This window comes from Moschus berezovskii, chromosome X (genome assembly GCF_049115385.1).
Source record: "Moschus berezovskii isolate FMDL1 chromosome X, NW_MosBer_1.0, whole genome shotgun sequence".
Lineage (NCBI taxonomy): Eukaryota > Metazoa > Chordata > Mammalia > Artiodactyla > Moschidae > Moschus > Moschus berezovskii.
In genome coordinates this window covers 14,887,888-14,910,959 of record NC_142488.1, presented here as the reverse complement: position 1 = coordinate 14,910,959, position 23,072 = coordinate 14,887,888, and the positions used below count along the sequence as shown (strand labels likewise).

The window sequence follows — 23,072 nt, the reverse complement described above, 5'->3', positions numbered from 1 at the left end:
ATCTCATACTTTTTTTGATAGTTTACATACAATTTGGTTCAACAACCACCCCCCCCCACTCCCGCTGCCAATAAAAATGTGAACTCACATTCAGTCTCAGTTGTCTTTCAAAGGTAATTCACTGTACATTTTTTTTCTTTGGTGGGGGATGTTTTACATCAATCATTACTACTTTGATGAAACTAAACATACGTTTGGGAAACACTTCTAAGGGTACGAAGTGGGATAAAATCTTTCTCTCTTCCTTTTCCTCAAGAGGAAGAAAAGGAGCCCAGTTCCTCAAGAGGAGGCTTTCACTATTGACCGGATTCTGTGAATACTTTCACAGATATTCTGGCCATATAGCATCTCAACTATAAAACATAAAAGGAGTCACAAATCCTACATTAGTGACTCTTAATCCTGGGGCACATTACGGTGCCCAAGTCTCAAAAACTCTGATTTACTCAATTTGAGATAAAATGTAATTTTTTACATTCTAGATGATTCTAGTCGGAATCCAGGGTTGAGAACCACTGTTCTTAATGTAAAATGATGTGATGGCTTAAATTTAAAAAGAAAGAGAAAGCTAGAGAAGGTTCATATTTTCAAAGAAGGAAATAAAACTCACAACATATATAATTTTATGAACAAAATAAACATGAGAGACAACATTAGTTTTTCATTAAATACATATGAATTTGCCAATTCATATCCATTTTTATGATGAATAGGATACTAAGATATTAGATCTTTTCTTCTGCAGAATGAAAAGTAATACTTAGATTTTGCCTCAGATGGATTTATTCACCATTATAAATTTTTATCCACTTTTAAGTTGTTTATTCATAAACAACACAAATTATAAAAATCACCACTGCCTGCCATACAGTAGATATTTAAATATTTGCTAAATGAATCAAAACATCAACACTTAGTTTTCTACGTGAATGTCCTGTTTTAAAATCATTGTTCCAAAAGAGGCAGGGAACCAGAGGGTCTCAGAGAATAATGGCAATAGTAACAAAAAGAAATTATCAACTAACACTCAGCACTTGCCATGGGCCTGCCACATTCGACCTGTTGCCCTGCTTTCCCTGAATTCACGCATTTCAGCCTTGGGGTTGCGGGGTACTACTTTTAGTCTCCATTTTACAGGTGAGGAATCTAAGGCACAAGGGGCTTAAGTAACTTTCTCACTGTTATAGCCACTAAAGCCAGATACTGAACCCTGCGTCTGTTCCTCTATCAGAGCAGACTGAGAATGTGCACTAGAAGTTTTCCCTACTCACTCAGATCCTCTTTCACAGACACCCCTTTGGGCATGCCAGTTTTTAAAGCCTCCTTCATGCACAGTGTTTGCCATTCAAAAAATAAAGCCAGGCTGCTCCAGTCTTTTGAAATCGATTTCCTCATCCCAGTTCACCCATGTGGACCAATTTAAGTGCAGGAAGAAAACAAAAGTGAAACGTCCTCAGACAGCTGTGGGAGGAATGAAAAAGAAGCCCTGCCAGAGAACTGGACCAACCCACCCGGGGCAGGCGGGGAGGGGGGTGTCGCGGAGCAGGGGACACTCAGCTTGGGGAACTAGAGCAGCAGCAGCAAGAACATAGCAGAGGCCTGACTGAACATGAACATTTCAAACTCCAGCCCGTGCCGCTCCCCAAAAGGGAACTCAGAAACCTTGATGTTTTGAGTCACTTAACTCTGATACAATAAAACAAAACTGGTTACCGATCTCCGAATCTGCACGCTCCCGTTTTACTGTAGAATGGACAATTAGCTCGATCTTTCTCCATTACTCTTAATTCCGTGGGTGGTTCTGGGTTTTGCCATGTGGCACCATTTTCCAACTGTTGAAAATAACCATGACTTTATTTGATGTAAAAATCCACAAAGAATTAAATGTTTAAAAGGTATTCAAATATTTCGGTCAAAGAAACAGATTCCTGTAAAAATATACACATTTAAGTTTTGCCACACAATCGAGACTCTACAAACAACTGTCATGAGATACGGGCCATGTGTCTCTCCTGGCTCCCGGGCACTGTCCAGCATCAGGCATTGCCTCGGCTACCAGGAGCACTCACCAAGGTTTCCCTTCTGTCCATCGATTCTGAAAAGAGTCGAAGGACTTGTTAGGGAACTATCCCTTGATTTACTCTGAATCAAGTTAAAACATCCATCTGGGTGTAAAAATGTGTGAGGCTGATTATACATTCTTTAAGGACTATAAACAAGTCCAGTCCACAGGGGTGATTTTTGCTTTCATTCATCAGTTCACTTTTGTTGTTGCTGTTGTACAAATCACAGAGCCTCAGATGTGAATCCCACATTCAGACAGGATCTAAGTAACTTACCACAAAATTAACATTACTGGAAGTAGTGTTTTTAAATAAATGTTCATTGACCTCAAATTGTTAATGAAAGGTTTTGAAAATACCTCATTTTCAGCCTGCTCCAGCATCTTCTGCACAGCTTCCTACAAATGGTGCAAACATAGGACTAATGAAAACCTCGAAGTCAGGTAAGTCATATCTGGTTTATCTGGTTAAGAATCTCATGTATAACAATTTAAAAAAACCCATCACACAAAAGGCTTCGGGTTGCAATTTGCTTTCTATAGCACGATCTTCTGAAAAGCTTTCAAAAGACACACAGCTGAGAATCTTCATTCAACTAGGACATTAAATAGCTAACATTTCAAAACATAGTCTTCTAATAGTTTCAGTACGAGTAATATTTAGCAGATTTGAACATACATTCCACATTCTAGTTTTTAAGGTGAGGTACTAGTGAATATCATAAAAGACAATGGTGGCTGAAAGACAACAAACACTTAACAGATGCTACATTATGATATGAACAGTAGGAACTGGGATTGATGAAAAATCTCAAACTTTCTGATAAGGCAGTGTCACAGTTCTGCACTATGCCAGTAAAATTTTACCTCCTTGGCATTTAAATAAGCTTTAATTATGTTTGACAGACTTTTCCCTAGCTCCTTAAAGTAATACATAGGAGACTCATACGTCTAGCTGCTTACTTGATTAACTACCTGGCCATGTAAGGGTCCTTAGTAACTTAATGTGCTCAAAATGGAACTCTACTCTTCCCTACCCCTCACCCATCTAAATGCCTCATCTTAGAAAACAGAGCTGCCATGTGCCTACATGCTCAAATTAAAAACGTATGGCTTGAATTCTCTTCTCCTCCTTTCCCCTTCCTGCCCTTTCAGCCTACCAGCTAGAGTTGCGCTAACTGCCACGACTCATTACAAATCTGTGTACTTCTCTGTATTAAGCATCAACTGTCATCCAAACCACCATCATGTCCTGTTTGGAGCAGCAGCCTTCTAACTGGTGACCACAGTTCTACTCTTGCCTCCTTGGTCATCACTCCCAACCGCCACCCGCTATTCTTTATACAAAAGTTAGAATGATCTGTTAAAGGTAAAGATATAAATTAAATGAAGTCAGTCCCTGCTTCAAAACCCTTTAATGGCTTCCCATGACACTTCAGGTAAAATCCAAACTCCTTCCCACCCAGGAGGCCTTACATGAATGACCCTGCCTACCCTCCTGAACTTGGGCCGACCTCTGCCGCTCTCCTCTTTTTGGTCTCTAGTATTTAGGCACCCTGACCTCCCTTCTGGGAGAAGGCAATGGCACCCCACTCCAGTACTCTTGCCTGGAAAATCCCATAGACGGAGGAGCCTGGTAGGCTGCAGTCCATGGGGTCGCTAAGAGTCGGACACGACTGAGCGACTTCACTTTCCCTTTTCCCTTTCATGCATTGGAGAAGGAAATGGCAACCCACTCCAGTGTTCTTGCCTGGAGAATCCCAGGGATGGGGGAGCCTGGTGGGCTGCCGTCTATGGGGTCGCAGAGTCGGACACGACTGAAGTGACTTAGCAGCAGCAGCAGACCTCCCTTTAGCTCCAGGCTCAGACTTCCCTGCCTCTGCCTGGAACCCTTCTCCCCAAGATCTCTACACTCAGCAGTCAGTTCACACATCGGCACCTCCTCAGAGCAATCTTCCTTGACAGGCAATCAATTGAACGATGGAGTTTCCTACTGCAATCAGTGTGTCATGTGACCTGCTTTCTTTCTTTATAGCACATACCATTACCTTAAAGCACCTAAAATGATCTTTTCAGTTACTTATCATTCAGTTTCCCCATTAAGAAACCAAACGCAATGAATACAGATCTTTGTAGCTGCCCTATCTCCAATTCCAGAGAAGCATCTATCGGGCTCACAGAAGAAAACTCAGAATGCAGATCCCTTTATATATGCTTAGAATCGACTTCATTTTACCCACTTCTCCTTATGTCTCACCAGACTTCCTTTGAAACAAAACTAGCTTTTATCTGGTGCCAGAAAGACCTCGATTGAAAAACATTTCACTGTTAAAATAGAAATTTATTACTCTCTCTTAAAAAAAAAAAATAATGACAAGCTCCAAACAATTTTCCTACCCCCTAAAAACCTAGCATGATCTTCCCACATCTGGAAAGCAGTACTCAAGTAAGGGTTTTTTAAATTTACACTGGAATTAACTGATGGCCCAAGACACAAGAAACAAAGGTTGCTTCTACCCCATTATGACTAGGATGTAAACAAATGCATTTTTCCCACCAGCAGGTGATTACCCAATGCTGTATAGCATTTGTATGCTTTTCAAATGTAGCAATATCACAGAAAAGATACATCCTGATGAATCAGTGAAGGAAAGATGAGCTGTGATATCTTTGAAATAAATGCACTGTTAAGGAATAGCAGCAAAATAGACCAAAGCAATCTTTAAAAACAATTCTAGAAGATACAGATATATACAAACACCTTAAGATTCTTTTTTCGTGTGAGCAACAATGTTACTTACAACTGCCTTTAGAGCACAAGTTAGAAAAGAAGTCAAAACTTAATAACAAAAAATATTTCCTAATCTCTCAATACTTGAGCTTCTGATTTCTTTCAATCTATTAGTTCTTGCTGACATGTCCAAAGTAGTGAAGTCTCTTATGAATCAAACAAAGGTGGAAACTATAAAAAATAGTATTCACTAAGTAAGTCAACCCATATACAACAAAACCTCAAAAAACACCGTCTGCTGTGGAGTGGTACAAAGTGTAAAGCAGGGGTCAGCTGCCCGTTTTTATCAATAAAACAATAAGGTATTGGTATTTGGCCACAACCCTTTATTTGCATGTTACCTATAGCTGCTTTCATGGGACATTGGCACTGTTGGATGTTTTCAACAGAGATCATACAGGCCATAAAGCCTGAAATATTTACTCTGACCCTTTACAGAAAAAGCTGGCCAATCCCTAGTATATAGGATAAGATAGGTAGAGTTGGGGAAAAAAACCTTAATTTAGGGCATCTGCCACAGCAAACACCCGGAGAAAAGCATCATAAGAAAATGCTAGTGTATATCTAAACTAAAAACATGATTCTAAAAAAACAACCAAGCTCAAACCCTGATATGCCTATAGCTTATTCTTCCACCCCATCATCCGCCCCATCCACCCACTAAGAGGATACGCAGTGCGTTTATCCTCCTGTGACAGGAATCACCTCTCTTTCTTTCTTCTCCTGTAGCTTCTGCTGCTCCTCTTCTCTCTCTTTTCTCTGCTGTTCTTCCCATTCTTCCTTTAACTTTCTCTTTACAGAGGGAAAAAAATAAAAAGAAAAGTAATTTTTTTTCAGACTCACGTTTTTAGAACATTTGGCATATGGGGCAAATAAATGAAAAATGTTAACACTGGTAAAATGAATAACATTCCCCCCCCTTTTTAATTTGGCTGCACCAGCTCTCAGTTGCAGTGCGCAGGATCTAGTTCCCTGACCAAGGACCAAACCCAGGCCCCCTGCATTGGGAGCACAGAGTCTTAGCCACTGGACCACCAGGGAAGCCCTAACGTCTGGTTTCTAAAGTTCAAGGTATGTAACTCTTACTGAGAGTCATTTTGGTTAACTAGTTAGTTAACTGGTTATCTGATTAATACCATACCTCTTGTTCTTCCTGCCGTTTTCTAGCTGCCTCTTCCTTTTCCTTCTTTATTCTGAATTCTTCTTGTGCCTTCTGCTCCCGCAGCAACCATTCCTCATGTAATTTTTGCCTATTGGTGTAATGATGTGATCAAATAAAAGGAATGGGCGCTAATCCACAAAAACATCCCACACATATATGAACGTAAAATGACATTTTGTGAATGATGAAAGTATCATGAAAGATATTTTCTAGAAGCAGTTAAGTGGAGGTAAGAGGACCAGGATACATGAGTAGTGATCTTGGAAAAGCACTGCATTTTAGCAACTATCCTCCTAGACGGAAACAGTGTAAAATAATTACTTCTACATTTCCTAACTGTAACATCTTTACACAAAACAATGACACTCCAGCTTTCTCTTTAGGCTGGCCACAGTGATGTCTGAGTTCAGTTCAGTTCAGTCGCTCAATTCATGTCCGAGTATTTGCGACCCCATGACCGCAGCACATCAGGCCTCCCTGTCCATCACCAATTCCCAGAGCTTATCCAAACTCATGTCCATTGAGTCGGTGATACTATTCAACCATCTTACCCTCTGTCATCCCCTTCTCCTCCTGCCTTTAATCTTTCCCAATATCAGGGTCTTTTCAAATGAGTCAGCTCTTCACATCAGGTGGCCAAAATATTGGAGTTGCAGCTTCAACATCACTCTTTCCAATGAACACCCAGGACTGATTTCCTTTAGGATGGACTGGTTGGATCTCCTTGCAGTCCAAGGGACTCTCAAGAGTCTTCTCCAACACCACACCTCAAAAGCATCAATTCTTCGGTGCTCAGCTTTCTTTATAGTCCAACTCTCACATCCATACATGACCAGTGGAAAAACCACAGCCTTGACTAGACGGACCTTTGTTGGCAAAGTAATGTCTCTGCTTTTTAATATGCTATCTAGGTTGGTAATAACTTTCCTTCCAAGGAGTAAGCGGCTTTTAATTTCACGGCTGCAAGCACCATCTGCAGTGATCTTGGAGCCCAAAAAGATAAAGTCAGCCACTGTTTCCCCATATTTGCCATGAAGTGATGGGACCAGATGCCATGATCTGAGTTTTCTGAAAGTTGAGCTTTAAGCCAACTTTTTCACTCTCCTCTTTCACTTTCATCAAGAGGCTTTTGAGTTCCTCTTCACTTTCTGCCATAAGGGTAGTGTCATCTGCACATCTGAGGTTATTGATATTTCTCCCAGCAATCTTGACTCCAGTTTGTGCTTCCTACAGCCCAGTGTTTCTCATGATGTACTCTGCATAAAAGTTAAATAAGCAGGGTGACAATATACAACCTTGATGTACTCCTTTCCCTATTTGGAACCAGTCTGTTGTTCCATGTCTGGTTCTAACTGTTGCTTCCTGACCTGCATACAGGTTCCTCAAGAGGCAGGTCAGGTGGTCTGGTATTCTCATCTCTTTCAGAATTTTCCACAGTTTATTGTGATCCACACAGTCAAAGGCTTTGGCATAGTCAATAAACCAGAAATAGATGTTTTTCTGGAACTCTCTTGCTTTTTCGATGATCCAGCGGATGCTGGCAACTTGATCTCTGCATCCTCTGCCTTTTCTAAAACCTGCTTGAACATCTGGAAGTTCACGGTTCACGTATTGCTGAAGCCTGGCTTGGAGAATTTTGAGCATGACTTTACTAACGTGTGAGATGAGTGCAACTGTGTGGTAGTTTGAACATTCTTTGGCATTGCCTTTCTTAGGGATTGGAATGAAAACTGACCTTTGCCGGTCCTGTGGCCACTGCTGAGTTTTCCAAATTTGCTGGCATATTGAGTGCAGCACTTTCACAGCATCACCTTTCAGGATTTGAAATAGCTCAACTGGAATTCCATCACCTCCACTAGCTTTGTTCGTAGTGATGCTTCCTAAGGCCCACTTGACTTCACATTCCAGGATGTCTGGCTCTAGGTGAGTGATCACACCATCATGATTATCTGGGTTGTGAAGATCTTTTTTGTATTGTTCTTCTGTGTATTCTTGCCACCTCTTCTTAATCTCTTCTACTTCTGTTAGGTTCATACCCTTTCTGTCCTTTATTGAGCCCATCTTTGCATGAAATGTTCCCTTGGAATCTCTGATTTTCTTGAAGAGATCTCTAGTCTTTCCTATTCTATTATTTTCCTTTATTTCTTTGCACTGATCGCTGAGGAAGGTTTTCTCATCTCTCCTTGCTATTCTTGGGAACTCTGCATTCAAATGGGTATGTCTTTCCTTTTCTCCTTTGCTTTTCACTTTTCTTTTCTCAGCTTTACATTTGTAAGGCCTCCTCAGACAGCCACTTTGCTTTTTTGCATTTTTCTTGGGGATGGTCTTGATCCCTGTCTCCTGTACAAATGTCACGAACCTTTAGGTGCCAATAAATGAGTAACATCCAGCTTTTCACATTCATAAAGTTTTACCCTTCCTATTCCATGCACTTTGAAAGCACCAAATGGGGGATTGTAGCACAACAAAAACCTGGCATCTCCTGCTCTAAACCCTTGGACTGCTACTCTTTACAGTTCAGAGACTTGGTCTGCCTCAAGCAAAAGCGAACTATATTGTGATCACATCTTTAAAATAAAGCTACAGGTTTTAAGAAAAGATGACAAGGAGTTAAAGAAAAATGAGTCAGTGTCTAGTTTATGCTTAGAAATGACCAGTTATAAAGCGTGATCTTGTATTAAAACGGTATCTCAGATATCCACTACCACAAGTTTCCAACCTAAAGACAGGTTATATTTCAAAAGTTTATTAGCCAATTTGGTGTTTAAAACCTTGACTGTATATTGTCCCACCGAATTTGTACAAGGAAAATGAAATATGAGAAACTGTGCTATATTACTTCAGGGACATCAGGAGTTAAATAAGGTTTTATGTCCAACCACAATTTCAAATACTCGATGGGAGAAAGTATTCCATTTCCAACTACAGATTCCAGGAACCCATCTTTTAGCCATGGTAGAGACTGGCATGTTGCATATGTCAGCGTTTCTGTGTATGTCATGGGGTATATGTAGATGTTTCAGTGTGCAGAACTCTGATTCATGAAGTGCTGCTGCTGCTACTGCTGCTAAGTCACTTCAGTCGTGTCCGACTCTGTGTGACCCCATAGACGGCAGCCCACCAGGCTCCCCCATCCCTGGGATTCTCCAGGCAAGAACACTGGAGTGGGTTGCCATTTCCTTCTCCAATGTGTGAAAGTGAAAAGTGAAAGTGAAGTCGCTCAGTCGTGTCTGACTCATAGCGACCCCATGGACTGCAGCCTGTGAGGCTCCTCCATCCATGGGATTTTCTAGGCAAGAGTTGTTGAAAAGCAGGATAATTATTTGAAGATACTGCACTTCATGCACTTCATGCAGTATCTTCAAATAATTATCCTGCTTTTCAACAGTAAACTATTATGCAACTCTTACAGGAATAAACAAATATTAATGGAACACAAAGACACATGTATGTGATTTAAAAGAAGCACCTAAGTAAATGGGGAAAGAAAAAAAAAAAGACTTCCCTATTTCATGCTATACATATTATCTTCATCGTAACAGAAATCTCTAATAAGAACAACCAGAGTTATTATAGCACCTCCTATCTGCTCACACTATGTTAAGTACTATACACTTACCACTTCGTTAATCTCATTCAATATCCTCAATTCTATGTAGTAGGTACTATGATTATTATTATATTTTTTGGCTACGCCATGCAGCATGCGCGATCTTAGTTCCCCAACCAGGGAGTCCTAACTACTGGACCACCAGGGAAGTCCCTGTTTATGTTCCTATTTAGGGTGAGGAAATTGAAGCTTAGAGAGATTAAGCAACTTGAACACAGCTAGTAAGTAGCAGGGCCAAGAATGGAATGCAGATCTGGCTGAATCCAACTCCATGTTTCCCGTCACTACTACCCTTTTTTTCCCCCAGCATTTTGATACTTCCACCTACTTATGTGCTTAGGTAGGTAATAGGAATTAATTACAAGAAAAGAAGCAACATTACCAGTGAACACACTAAATAGCTGGAGAGGGTCTATCAAGTTTTTTTTCCTTTAAAATATTATTTATTTTTTGTTGTGGCAATGTATATATAAGACTTACCATTTAAGTGTACAGTTGAGTAGCATTAAGCAAATTCCTATTATTGTGTACCACTTTTTTAAAAAGCCCAGAAAACAAAACACTACTCCCTGGAAAATGCCAAAAGAAAAAAAGAGTAGAATTTTGTCATTTTGTGCTGGGAAAGGCCTTTTGAAGTCAGATACCAAGGCCAGATATCATGACGAAATTGACAACATGGAAATCAAATTATGTAACTAACACTAGAATCTAAGTTAGGACTGATAATAAATGAAAAAATATACATCACACACATGACAGATATAGGATTAATATCCTTAATCAAGTAATAATATTGCCTACATAACAACAAAAAAAATGTATCCCCAAAGAGAAAGGTTTAAGCAATCTACAAATAGATAATACATAAAAAGATACTGAACCTATGTAATATATATCTGAACTCTACTCAATACTCTGTAATGACCTATATGGGAAAAGAATCTAAAAAAGGAATGGATATAAGTATATATACAACTGATTCACTTTGCTATACAGAAGAAAGGAATGCAATATTGTAAATCAACTGTACTCTAATGAAAGTTTTTTTAAAATGTACATTTGAAATGATCATATATAATGTTTTACTATAGGAGTTTTAAGAATTGATAATGCTTATTGTGAGTGACAGTATGGAGAGATGGGCACCTTGATTCACTCTTGGAAAGGTGGCAAACTGCAAACCGGGATGCTCTTTCTACCTGCATAAAAGTGCATTTTATGTGCACTTTTCCTCTCGGCATTTTTCTAAGGAAATAATAGGACAATACCAAGGATATATAATCATGGATACTCACTGCAACTTTTTTTAATAATAGTAAAAAGCCTGAATGTAAATAAATAACAAATAGTAAATGACAGTAAATTAATAGTACCATGGTAAGTGCATGTGATTTAACAGTAAACAACATTTATTTCGAGAACTAAACATTCATCCGTAGAGAAGTATAAATTATGAACAGGGAATAAATTATGCTAGTCATACAATGGATACTGTGTTGCTACTGAAATGGTTGAATTAGATCTCTGTATCAACACTGAAGTAAATGTCCTATACACTTAGCGGAAAAAAGCGATCTATAGAAAAACATGTATAAATATCATTCCACGAAAGGAATATATATATATATATAAATAAACTCCACATACCTAAAGATAGCCACTGTTAAGAAGGTAAGAAAGAAACTGTAGATGTCTACAGTTTCTTTCTTACCTTCTTAACAGTGGCTATCTTTAGGTATGTGGAGTTTATTGAAGTCTTTTCACCGTTTACACTTACTATCTGGATTTTTTTTTCAAAAAGCATTTACAAATTAGCAAAATGAGTGAAAAAACTTTTTTTAAAGACAACACCTTGTTTCAGCCCATCAACTAGAGATTTAAACAGCTTATCTAGGGTATTTTACAAGATCTATTTTGTGTAAGATTGTGTAAAGAAGACCTGTCCTAGTTAGTGAAGACTTAGGATATTAAAGTAAAAGAACTGGGCTTGCAGAAAGAGCTTCAATCAGTGCTGACCTCTCTCTCTCCAACAGCCTCTCTTCTTCTTCTTGTTCTTCAGTAAAAGCATCTGCCACTGCCTCCTCTTCCTCCTCCTTCTGTGAGAGTCCTGAAGGAATGTAAATGTTTTAGGACACTATCCGTGTATTACAAAGCCTTGGTCAATAATTCAGGGAAAAAAATTATATACAATTTTTTATCTTTACAATGATGGTAAAAACCTCTTTTTAAAACTTTCCAACAATAAAGGACCCCAACCGCCCAAATTGGAATAATGTGAACATTGAAAAGAACAATAATGGTAGTAGATTAAACTGATTAAACTAATTAAACTGATACCCCCTAAAATGGTGAGATATGGGAGGGAACATCCATCTTTATAGAAGAATGGCAACTGAAAAACGTAGAAAGACTTAACTAGAATAGTCCTCACTGCTGTACCCCACTGTAAGAACTAACTGTTGGGAAGAGGGTATTTATTTACACTATCTCAAAATACCAGCCTACAGATGAATACTAATTACAAAGGGGGGAATATCTATTACAGTGGAGCCATCTGATTGGCAACACTTTGACCACACTTCACATCACTAGGAGTGGAACAACTTGACATGAGAGGCCCCCAGATGTATGCAATGAGAGCTATACAGCCCTGTATAGTATTTTTCCATAGAGTGTACCTGAAGATACTCAGAAGACGTACTAATCTAGAATGCAGGGCATTCCACAAAACAACTGGCTTAAGCTTTTCAAAGTAATCAAACTTGAACTGGGAAAGTTTACATATGGTCTGTATATCATATTGCTGAACTACTACTCCTTTATTTGTTTAGTATTCTGGCCTTATTCTTAAGAGATGCAGGCTTAAATATTTAGGGGTGAGGGCTGTGTATATGCAACCGACATGCAAAGGGTTCAGAAAAAATTTGTACATATGTGTCTATCTATCTATATACAGAGAAAGTGAGGCAAAATGTTAACAATTGACAAACCTAGGCAAAGGATTCATGGATGTCTACTGTACATCATGGATATCTACTGTACATTTTGACTTTCTGTACATTGGAACATTTTCAAAATAAAAACATGGGAAAATAAGTCCTAATATAATAAAAATGTATATCCTCTCCTCAAAATTTAAATTTGTGGAGAGAAAAAAAGGAGGAAAACTGAAGTGATCTTAAGGAACTATAACAGAAGATCTCAGGCTAAAAGGAAAAAGATACTGTCTGTCACATACATTAAGTATTTAAAAAGTGAAAAGTGTTAGTCACTCGGTTGGGTCCAACTCTTTTCGATCCCATGAACTATAGCCCACCAGGCTCCTCTGTCCACGGAATTCTCCGAGCAAGAATACTGGAGTGGGTAGCCATTCTCTTCTCCAAGGGATCTTCCCGACTCAGGGATTGAACCTGGGTCTCCCACACTGCAGACAGATTCTTTACTGTCTGAGCCACCTGGGAAACCCATATTAAGTATCAGTTCAGTTCAGTCGCTCAGTCGTGTCCGACTCTTTGCGACCCCATGAATCACAGCACACCAGGCCTCCCTGTCCATCACCAGCTCCCGGAGTTCACTCAAACTCATGTCCATCGAGTCGGTGATGCCATCCAGCCATCTCATTCTCTGTCGTCCCCGTCTCCTCCCACCCCCAATCCCTCCCAGCATCAGAGTCTTTTCTCACTCGTTGCATGAGGTGGCCAAAGTATTGGAGTTTCAGTTTTAGCATCAGTCCTTCCAATGAACACCCAGGATTGATCTCCTCTAGAATGGACTGGTTGGACCTCCTTGCAGTCCAAGGGACTCTCAAGAGTCTCCTCCAGCACCACAGTTCAAAAGCATCAATTCTTCGGCGATCAGCTTTCTTGACAGTCCAACTCTCACATCCATACATGACCACAGGAAAAACCATAGCCTTGACTAGACAGACCTTGGTTGGCAAAGAAATGTCTCTGCTTTTTAATATGCTATCTAGGTTGGTCATCACTTTCCTTCCAAGGAGTAAGCGTCTTTTAATTTCATGGCTGCAATCAGCATCTGCAGTGATTTTGGAGCCCAAAAAAATAAAGTCTGACACTGTTTCCACTGTTTCCCCATCTATTTCCCATGAAGTGATGGGACCAGCTGCCATGATCTTTGTTTTCTGAATGTTGGGCTTCAAGCCAACTTTTTCAATCTCCTCTTTCACTTTTGAGTTCCTCTTCACTTAATGCCATAAGGGTGGTGTCATCTGCATATCTGAGGTTATTGATATTTCTCCCAGTAATCTTGATTCCAGCTTGTGCTTCTTCCAGCCCAGCGTTCCTCATGATGTACTCTGCATAGAAGTTAAATAAGCAGGATGACAATATACAGCCTTGACGCACTCCTTTTCCTATTTGGAACCAGTCTGTTGTTCCATATCCAGTTCTAACTGTTGCTTCCACCTGCATACAGGTTTCTCAAGAGGCAAGTCAGGTGGTCTGGTATTCCCATCTCTTTCAGAATTTTCCACAGTTTATTGTGATCTACACAGTCAAAAGCTTTGGCATAGTCAATGAAGCAGAAATAGATGTTTTTCTGGAACTCTCTTGCTTTCTCCATGATCCAGTGGATGTTGGCAATTTGATCTCTGGTGCCTCTGCCTTTTCTAAAACCTGCTTGAACATCTGGAAGTTCATGGTTCACATATTGCTGAAGCCTGGCTTGGAGAATTTTGAGTATGACTTTACTAGCGTGTGAGATGAGTGCAATAGTGCAGTAGTTTGAGCATTCTTTGGCATTGCCTTTCTTTGGGACTGGAATGAAGACTGACCTTTTCCAGTCCTGTGGCCACTGCTGAGTTTTCCAAATTTGCTGGCATATTGAGTGCAGCACTTTCACAGCATCATCTTTCAGGATTTGAAATAGCTCAATTGGAATTCCATCACCTCCACTAGCTTTGTTTGTAGTGATGCTCTCTAAGGCCCACTTGACTTCACATTCCAAGATGTCTGGCTCCAGGTGAGTGATCACGCCATCGTGCTTATCTTGGTCGTGAAGATCTTTTTTGTACAGTTCTTCTGTGTATTCTTGTCTCCTCTTCTTAATATCTTCTGCTTCTGTTAGGTCCACACCATTTCTGTCCTTTATCGAGCCCATCTTTGCATGAAATGTTCCCTTAGAATCTCTAATTTTCTTGAAGAGATCTCTTGTTTTTCCTATTCTGTTGTTTTCCTCTATTTCTTTGCATTGATCGCTGAGGAAGGCTTTCTTATCTCTCCTTGCTATTCTCTGGAACTCTGCATTCAGATGCTTATATCTTTCCTTTTCTCCTTTGCTTTTCGCTTCTCTTCTGTTCACAGCTATTTGTAAGGCCTCCTCAGACAGCCATTTTGCTTTTTTGCATTTCTTGTCCATGGGGATGGTCTTGGTCCCTGTCTCCTGTACAATGTCACGAACCTCCGTCCAGAGTTCATCAGGCACTCTATCAGATCTAGTCCCTTAAATCTATTTCTCACTTCCACTGTATAATCATAAGGGATTTGATTTAGGTCATATCTGAATGGTCTAGTGGTTTTCCTACTTTCTTCAGTTTCAGTCTGAATTTGGCAATAAGCAGTTCATGATCTGAGCCACAGTCAGCTCCTGGTCTTGTTTTTGCTATCTGTATAGAGCTTCTCCATCTTTGGCTGCAAAGAATATAATCAATCTGATTTCGGTGTTGACCATCTGGTGATGTCCACGTGTAGAGTCTCCTCTTGTGTTGTTGGAAGAGGGTGTTTGCTATGACCAGTGCGTTCTCTTGGCAAAACTTTATTAGCCTTTGCCCTGCTTCATTTCGTGCTCCAAGGCTCTAACCAAAGGTTCACCTAGTCCTAGATAACTACAGTACTGAACCACTGAACGATGCAGCGGTTACAGGCACTGGCCCTCCATGCAGTTGAAAATCCATATGTAACTTTAAAGTCAGCCCTCCATATATTCACAGTTCTTCCATATCTGCAGTTCTGCATCCTTGGATTCACCCAATTGCAGACCATGCAGTACAACAGTTATTTACTACTGAAGAAAATCCACATAGAAGTGAATGTGCGCAGTTCAAAACCCATGCTGTTTAAGGCGCAAGTGTGTATTTAACTGTATTATACATGTAAGTATATATGCAGTCATTCTACAGTTTTCCAGCTTCCTTTTTTCCTTCATGTTACCTTAATTTCTGATAATGCAGCTTATTTCAGATTATTTCAAATAGAATTGGGTGCTCAAGAAGCTACCTGTAATAGAGGTTGATAATCCAGAAATTTCTACCAATCATTTGACAATTCACTCTAGAGCAATTCTTACAGAATATTTTTATATTCTAGTCTTTTGGGTAATGTTTAGCCATCCAAGTGCGCTACAACCCACAGCAGTGTTTGGTTGACCACAGTATTCATGAAGCACCACTAAGTAAAAAATTGTGAGCCGGAGTAGGTCAAAGCAGGAGCAGTCATCCAGATGCAAGTGCTTCATTGTGGCTCTGCCATTAACCATATATAATCATGAGCAGACCAGTGAGCTGCATCCTTCAACTGACTAAACTGCCAAAGGACACATCCACTTGCCTATTCATAGAGACTCATTCCAAATGCACTTTACAAAGTTAAAAGGGAATAAAAAATATCAATGCAATACATTGGAATTGAAGTATATAAAGAAAAAGAGAAAGACTTTTAAAAAGTTGAAGCACGTTACAAGAAAACAGGTTAGCATAGTAAGGAAACCGAGAACTTTAAGGGGGGTGGGGAATTACTAAGGGCATTAATAATGCCAATCTACCCTGTTTCTCCTTTTATCCCTGATGCTTTAGCCTGTCTCAAGTAGACCAGTTTTGAATTAAAAAAAGAGATAGTAACACAGGCTGCAGGGCAATGCACTGTTCCTTTCATTCTAAATATCCCACGTATTGCTACTCAGTTTCTGGGCAACTCTAATGATAAATAAAACCTCTATGGCTATTCTTCTCAAGGCCCAAAAATCCTGGTTCCTTGAGGCCATGGTCTGTGGACTTCAAGAATTGTCCAGGATATCCGGGTTCGATGCGTGAGACAGGATGCTCGGGGCTGGTGCACTGGGATGACCCAGAGGGATGGGATGGGGAGGGAAGTGGGAGGGGGGTTCAAGATGGGGAACACATGTACACCTGGGGTGGATTCATGTCAATGTATGGCAAAACCAACCAATATAATATTGTAAAGTAATTAGCCTCCAATTAAAAAAAAAAAAGAATTGTCCAGGATAATTTACTAGGCATATTCTGGTTAATGTACACGACAACCATTATAACTCAGTACTCCTGTGTGATTTCAGTGCTTCCATGTGCATTTATTACTACTATATAACTTTACAACTAAGGTCATTAAACAGGTAGGTTTAATAAACAAACATTAGATTCTGTCATGTGAGGGCCAAATGACACCACCGCCAGTACAGATGAAGGTCCCCACAGTGTTTTAATAGGAAGAAAAAGTGATAAATAACCATATGGCAATAGTAGTAGTAGCATTCCAAACTCCACTCAGTACCATATTAATGTCCTGAGCATCTGTTTCCCATCATCCCTAACATTACATAAATGTAGATATAGGGATGGCAGTCGAGTGGTCAAGACTCCGCATTTCAACTGCAGGGGACCTGGGGTCCCTCCCTGGTGCGGGAACTAACACCCCACATGCCATGCAGTGTGGCCAAACCAAAAACCAAGTAAGTTTCATAATTAATTTCATCTGTATGTATTTAAATAAGATCAACAAGGGGTCTCTCAGTGTAGTTTGAGAAAAACTTGCAAAATGTCTAAACCCCTCGAATCCTGCTGGTTTTACAAAGAAAAATATTCGCCGAATACTTACTATGTGCAAGGGCTGTGCTAGCTGCTGTAATTCATGATGCCTGCACCTGTAATATTAGATACTTTATAAATACTTCCACGTAATCAGTGGGTGATGATTCACCATGACTTCTTCCCCCTCGAGTAAGTACTTTTACCATTGTTTCTGATATGGGTCTAACAACTTTTTGAGGGGTCGTGGCCACAAGCAACTGTGTTTCAGGTAACAGCACTTGGACGGGAGTCGTGGGAACAATTGCATACACAGAAAACAAGATAAGTAAAAGTCCATTACCAGAGTCTCTCAGTCGAGCGAGTTCCTGTCGCCGTTTCTTTCGTTTCTCCTTCTTCAGGGCGGCCCTGTACTTTTTGTGGCTGGAAAAACAAGACACACACTCCAGCGTCAGCAGCAGCAACTGCAGCGCTGCCTGAGCTCCCTTCTCTTCCGCGCCCAGTGGCAGGAACTCCAACAGTGAAGTCTTGCTTCCCGTGTTTTAATTACAGAACATGCCTTTACCACCGCCTCGCCATCCCATGCGCACACGGCAGGTCTTCTCCATCCCCCTCTGCTCCCCTTCTCGCCTCCCTGAGCCCACAGATGCCCACTGGTAATTCAGGAGCGCCCAGGGAAAGGATAGAGCTGCCGCGGTGGCTCGTCTGCTTGGCCCAGCTCCCCTTTACTTCATGCTTGCACATCTTCCATGCCCAGCCTCGGTCTGCTCGTCCCCTTTTCTCGGCAGCTCATCTCTCCTAACCCAGCTCACCTCAGCTTCTCCGAAAACACCATATTCTCGGGCACCGCCATCTTGCCAGCGCCGCCACGCCCACAGGAGCCGGCCGGAAAAGGCGGGCTTGAGGACGTGCGCAGGCGCAGTTGCTGTGCGGCTTCTCGGGCGGGAGTGGAGGGGAGCGTTTCTCTCCTCCGACTGACCTAAGACTAAAGGCCGGGGTAGGTAGCTCGTCTTCCAAAAGTCTGCACAACTAAATGTCTCCTTCCCGAAAAATCCTCTGGGGCACCTACCCCGCCCTGTAAGTAATTCTTCTCTCGTAGCGCTTCCCCAGTGCGTTATCATTTCCTCTCCCCAACTCGTGAGGTGTTTTGTGGTCAAGAAGTTAGTCACACCTCTCCTTTTCTCGTCATCCATTCACGAAGCCTCGTCCTACACAACGCGGCTAGCCTTCCTTTCCAGTCCGAGGCTGTGCCTCCGTTCGTGGTTCCACTTATCGTCGCCTTAGACAGAGCCCTACACTCCTCCCCCTTCCACTGACACCTGCCGGCTCTAGAGGCTACAGAGGTGCAACCTCTGCTCCCAAGGAATTTCCAACCTAGAGACAGAGAAGGACCAATTCACAGATAAGATTGTATGATATAGGCAACTCAGTTTACATTACATAGGCCACCTGGGAATTCAAGGAGCGCTTTCTAATGCCTGAGTTGTTTTGAAGGCAGTTGGCAGTTGAGCTAACCCGCCTGCCAATGCAGGAAACAGACGTGGGTTCGATACCTGGGTGGGGAAGATCCCCTGGCATAGGAACTGGCAAACCGCCCCAGTATTCTTGACCTGGAGAATCCCATGGACAGAGGACTCTGGTGGGCTACAGTCCATAGGGTAACAAAGAGTCTAACACTCCTGAAGCGACTTAGCACACAGGCACGAAGGGCTGTTTCTCAGGTGGAGAAGGCTGGGAATGGAATTGCAGGTAAATCAGCACAAGCAAAGGCACTGAGCGACGAAACAACGTGGAATCTGCCAGAACCGCGAGAATTTTGGTGGCTGGTTATGGCGAAAGGCCATTCCCAAAAGCTTTAATTATGCTCTGTAGGGAATAGGGAACCGTTGCAAGTTGAGTTGAGGCTTTTGTGATCGTATTTGTGTTTTAGGTAAGTGACTGGTTTGCAGTATAAAGGATACAGCCGGAATGAAGCAGTGTAGGTGAGAGATAACAAGGAATTAAACTGGGGCAACAAGAGTCAGAGATTGAGAAAGCAAAATCAATCCTGCTAATAATTAGACTGTGATTTACAGACATAAAACCAAGAAAAAACGTTTCTCCCAAGGACACGTTGCAACTGCAAAAGGATTAACAACTGCCTTCTTTTAATAATTGGATAACTTCCTTCCTGGCTTGTCTTTGTTCCTCTCTCATCCAAATCAAAATTACTGAGATACCCAATTACTAAGCTGCCTGTTTCCCTGGTCCCTCCCTGAAATCATTCAGCAGAAGCCCAAACTCTTCATAAACTCTGCCTTACTCTTTCTTACAAAGACACTTGAATAAACAAGGCTCCAGGGTGGCCTTGCTCAGCTCAGTGCATCAGTAATTAGGAACACAGACTTTGGAGTTGGATGGACTGGGAAACTCAAGCCTTGACTGTCTGATCTTTTTTTTTTTTTTATGGCTGAGTCCTAACCAGTAGACTGCCAGGGAACTCCCAGTTCCTAATGTTTAGTCCTCAGTTTTCTCACCTGTAAAAATCAGGGAAATGCTATATAGTGCATTATATAGTGCTATATAGTGGTATAGTGCCTGGCGATAATTAGTCTCCCCAAAACATTAGTAGTTATTAACAGCAGCAGTAGCTTGAAAACTTCCCAACCCCCTCAAGAGTGGATTAAATACTTGTCCTATGGGTGCTCCTTGCACAAGTATTTCACCTTTTATAACACCTATCACACTATATTGTACTTTGTTGCAGCCATAAGATTTCATCTTGCACTATATCTTAAACTTCTTGAAGGTGGAGATTTGACAGTTATAGCCTCTAACTAGAGAATTCCTTGGCTGGCACAAAATATAATTGTGCAGATCTCCAACTGTGCTGGTTTCTGTGACCAGGAATTATGCTGAGAATTGCTGCCTAAAGCATCAGTATTTGGGTTGCTATAACATTTCTTATGAATCAGACCAGACTCTCATGTCAGAATAATTGAAGATGTCTTCTAGGAAGATACTCCTAATTTAAAAGGATACAGATTTAGATTTTATTATGATTTAGAAGTGAATATAAATCTTCATTTATAGGAGTTAGATATTTATCTTTAACAATTAACTGCTGAATTCATTTTCATGAATAAGTTTAAATTGCTCAACTTAATTTCATTATAGAAGTTACTCTAAAAGCCAGTTTCATTTCCAAACTATAGTTCCCATCATTTGATAAATCATAAGATAAAAATAAGATATGCAAAAATGTAATGCAAAGATATAGTCTACTATGACATTCTGATAAATAGAACAAATTTATATTTATCCTGTAATGTAACATGTATTTTCTATTTTTCTTGGTGCCTGAAATACAACTTCTACTTATTCTCAGGTATACATGTTTTGGTTTATCCCTTATCTATGGGAAGAAGCCTAAATTTTTGTCTTAAATTGTCAGTAGGAAATAGCTGATTATTCTTAAAAAGTTAAAGAAAATATTTTACTTTACATTTAAAATATTTCACATTTATAAATATGTAAATGTAATAGATAATGCTATTGCAAATATGCTATTATTAAATGAGTCTTAATTATTATAAAATGACAAAAGAATGATCCATAACTGTATTTTTTTCATTTATAGCAAGCATAAAGGGAGAGCAAGAAAAAAATGTTTACTCTTTGCCAGGTTGGGAGTCTTTCAATTAATTTGGCTTTTTTATTGCTCTTGTAGGACAGTAATACTGGGACTCACTGAATGGTCAGTGCAGGAATTCTCATGAAAGAACATTTCTTGCCTACCATTAATTTCATTATTAAATCACCAGATTTACTCAAGGACATACAGTGGAATCTCAAGTCCTCTTCAACACTCATTGCTATGCCAAAGGCTTTATATATTTTCCAGACTACAGTTATCATCACTAAAAATAGCAAGATAAGATACTTATAAATGCATATTAATATGAAAATGCTTATAAATCTATATATGTACAACTGATTAAAAGTTTTCTTTGGAGGAAGGAGCTATCCAGTGGTAATTATTCTTTATTCAGTTCTTTATTCAATCAGTTCTTTTTCAGTTATTAGTGAATAAAGTTATTCTTTATTCATTCTGACTGATTATTTTGTCTAGTGATAAGCTCAGAGTAACACAACTGTTAGAATGGTGGCAGATGGTATCCCCACCTAGAACCCAAACCAAAGTACCACTTTTGAAGAGTAGGTTGAATTTGAAAAGCAGGAATCCAAATGTATATAGGGACAAGTGTCTTAGTTTGTTCAGGATGCCATAATAATATACCACAGACTGGATGGCTTATAAATAACAAGATTTATTTCTTATAGTTCTAGAGGCCGGGAAGTCCAAAATCAAGGTGGTGGCAGATGGCATATTTGGTGTCTGGTGAATACTTTCTTACTGATTCATAGGCGGCCATCTTCTTTCTGTGTCCTCACATGGTGGAAGGGCTGAGAGAGCTCTGTGGGGTCTCTTTTATAAGATCACTAACTCCATCATGAGGGCTCCAACCTCATGACCTAGTCATTTCCCGAAGGCTCCATCTTCTAATGGCATCACATTGGGAGTTAGGTTTCCAATGTATAAATTTTGAGGGGACACAAACATTCAGTTCCTAACAACAAGAATGCAGTATTATTTATAGGTGGAGTAGCCAGTATTGTTAATATGTACTAATTAGATGGCAAAATTGAGCTTATTCACTTAATTGAACTGTATCCATTTTGATCAGTAAAATTTGATATGAAAGAACTTAAAGTTGAATTGAAAAGACAATACAACATTAAGTAGAATAGTTATAAAAATTTGAGTCTTCTAGTGAATAGAAAAATACCTAAAGTGATTACAGTACTGTGTTTTTGCTAATATTGTGCAAAAAGAATGTGTTCTCCTTGCCCCATCCCCCTACCCTGCCACCCCCCCACTCCCCTGTGATAAGGAGAAGGGCATCTTCCTAAACTTTTTTGAGGTGGAAGCCCAGTTTTAGAATAACCAACCTCGCCGTAACCCATGTAGCCCTGGGAAAGGAGAAAGGGGCCGGCAGCTTGCCCTACTGGTGGTGTCAGCAGATTGTGCACTGGTCCCATAGAAACCAGTAAGCTGAGGAGCACTGGATGGATCTTTCCATTCCTGCTTCTCTAGTAAATCCCTCATGAGTTTTCCAGTCATTTTTTGATCGGCATGTTGTCTCGCTAATTTTACAAACATCTTACAGACTCAAAGAAACTAATAGGAACAAAAAGTCATTTAACAAATATTAACATTGTAAAGAAAGGGTTTTATTATATTATGTAATGAAAATGAGCAGCAATTTTAATACAAAGCAGGACATGGTTGAGAGTGAAAGAGGATACTGTTAAAAACTACACCAGAACACTGCTGCTGCTGCTGCTGCATCACTTCAGTCGTGTCCGACTCTGTACGACCTCATAGACTGCAGCCCACCAGGCTCCTCCATCCATGGGATTTTTCAGGCAAGAGTACTGGAGTGGGATGCCATTGCCTTCTCCACACCAGAACACTAGATGTAAGTTAATCAGGGTTGGCCAACCTGGACACACCCTGTGAATATCTTCTGTATCTCTAAGATGGAAGGGCAGCTCAGGCATTCTGTGCATTGGTTCTCACTCAAATATAGAAGACTCACTGCAATAGAATTTTTCACTAAGAATTTG

General features: G+C 40.3%; 2 protein-coding genes across 2 annotated transcripts in view; both read right to left on the bottom strand.

The window, feature by feature from the left end:
* ZRSR2 (zinc finger CCCH-type, RNA binding motif and serine/arginine rich 2) overlaps window positions 1-18,405 on the bottom strand; it is a 30,346-nt gene extending 11,941 nt beyond the window's left edge. The window contains exons 1-7 of the mRNA XM_055438194.2: window positions 18,215-18,405; window positions 17,746-17,825; window positions 11,642-11,732; window positions 5,995-6,103; window positions 5,559-5,645; window positions 2,423-2,461; window positions 1,714-1,832 (exon numbers count right to left, since the gene is read on the bottom strand). Of these exons, the coding sequence (XP_055294169.1) occupies window positions 1,714-1,832; window positions 2,423-2,461; window positions 5,559-5,645; window positions 5,995-6,103; window positions 11,642-11,732; window positions 17,746-17,825; window positions 18,215-18,255 (566 nt within the window). The 5' untranslated portion in view covers window positions 18,256-18,405. The remainder of the gene's footprint in view (window positions 1-1,713; window positions 1,833-2,422; window positions 2,462-5,558; window positions 5,646-5,994; window positions 6,104-11,641; window positions 11,733-17,745; window positions 17,826-18,214) is intronic.
* A 3,344-nt stretch (window positions 18,406-21,749) lies between these two features.
* The window catches only part of LOC129534866 (carbonic anhydrase 5B, mitochondrial), a 39,375-nt gene continuing 38,052 nt past the window's right edge, over window positions 21,750-23,072 (bottom strand). The window contains exon 9 of the mRNA XM_055393379.2: window positions 21,750-22,012. The gene's annotated coding sequence lies outside the window, so the exon portion shown is untranslated. The remainder of the gene's footprint in view (window positions 22,013-23,072) is intronic.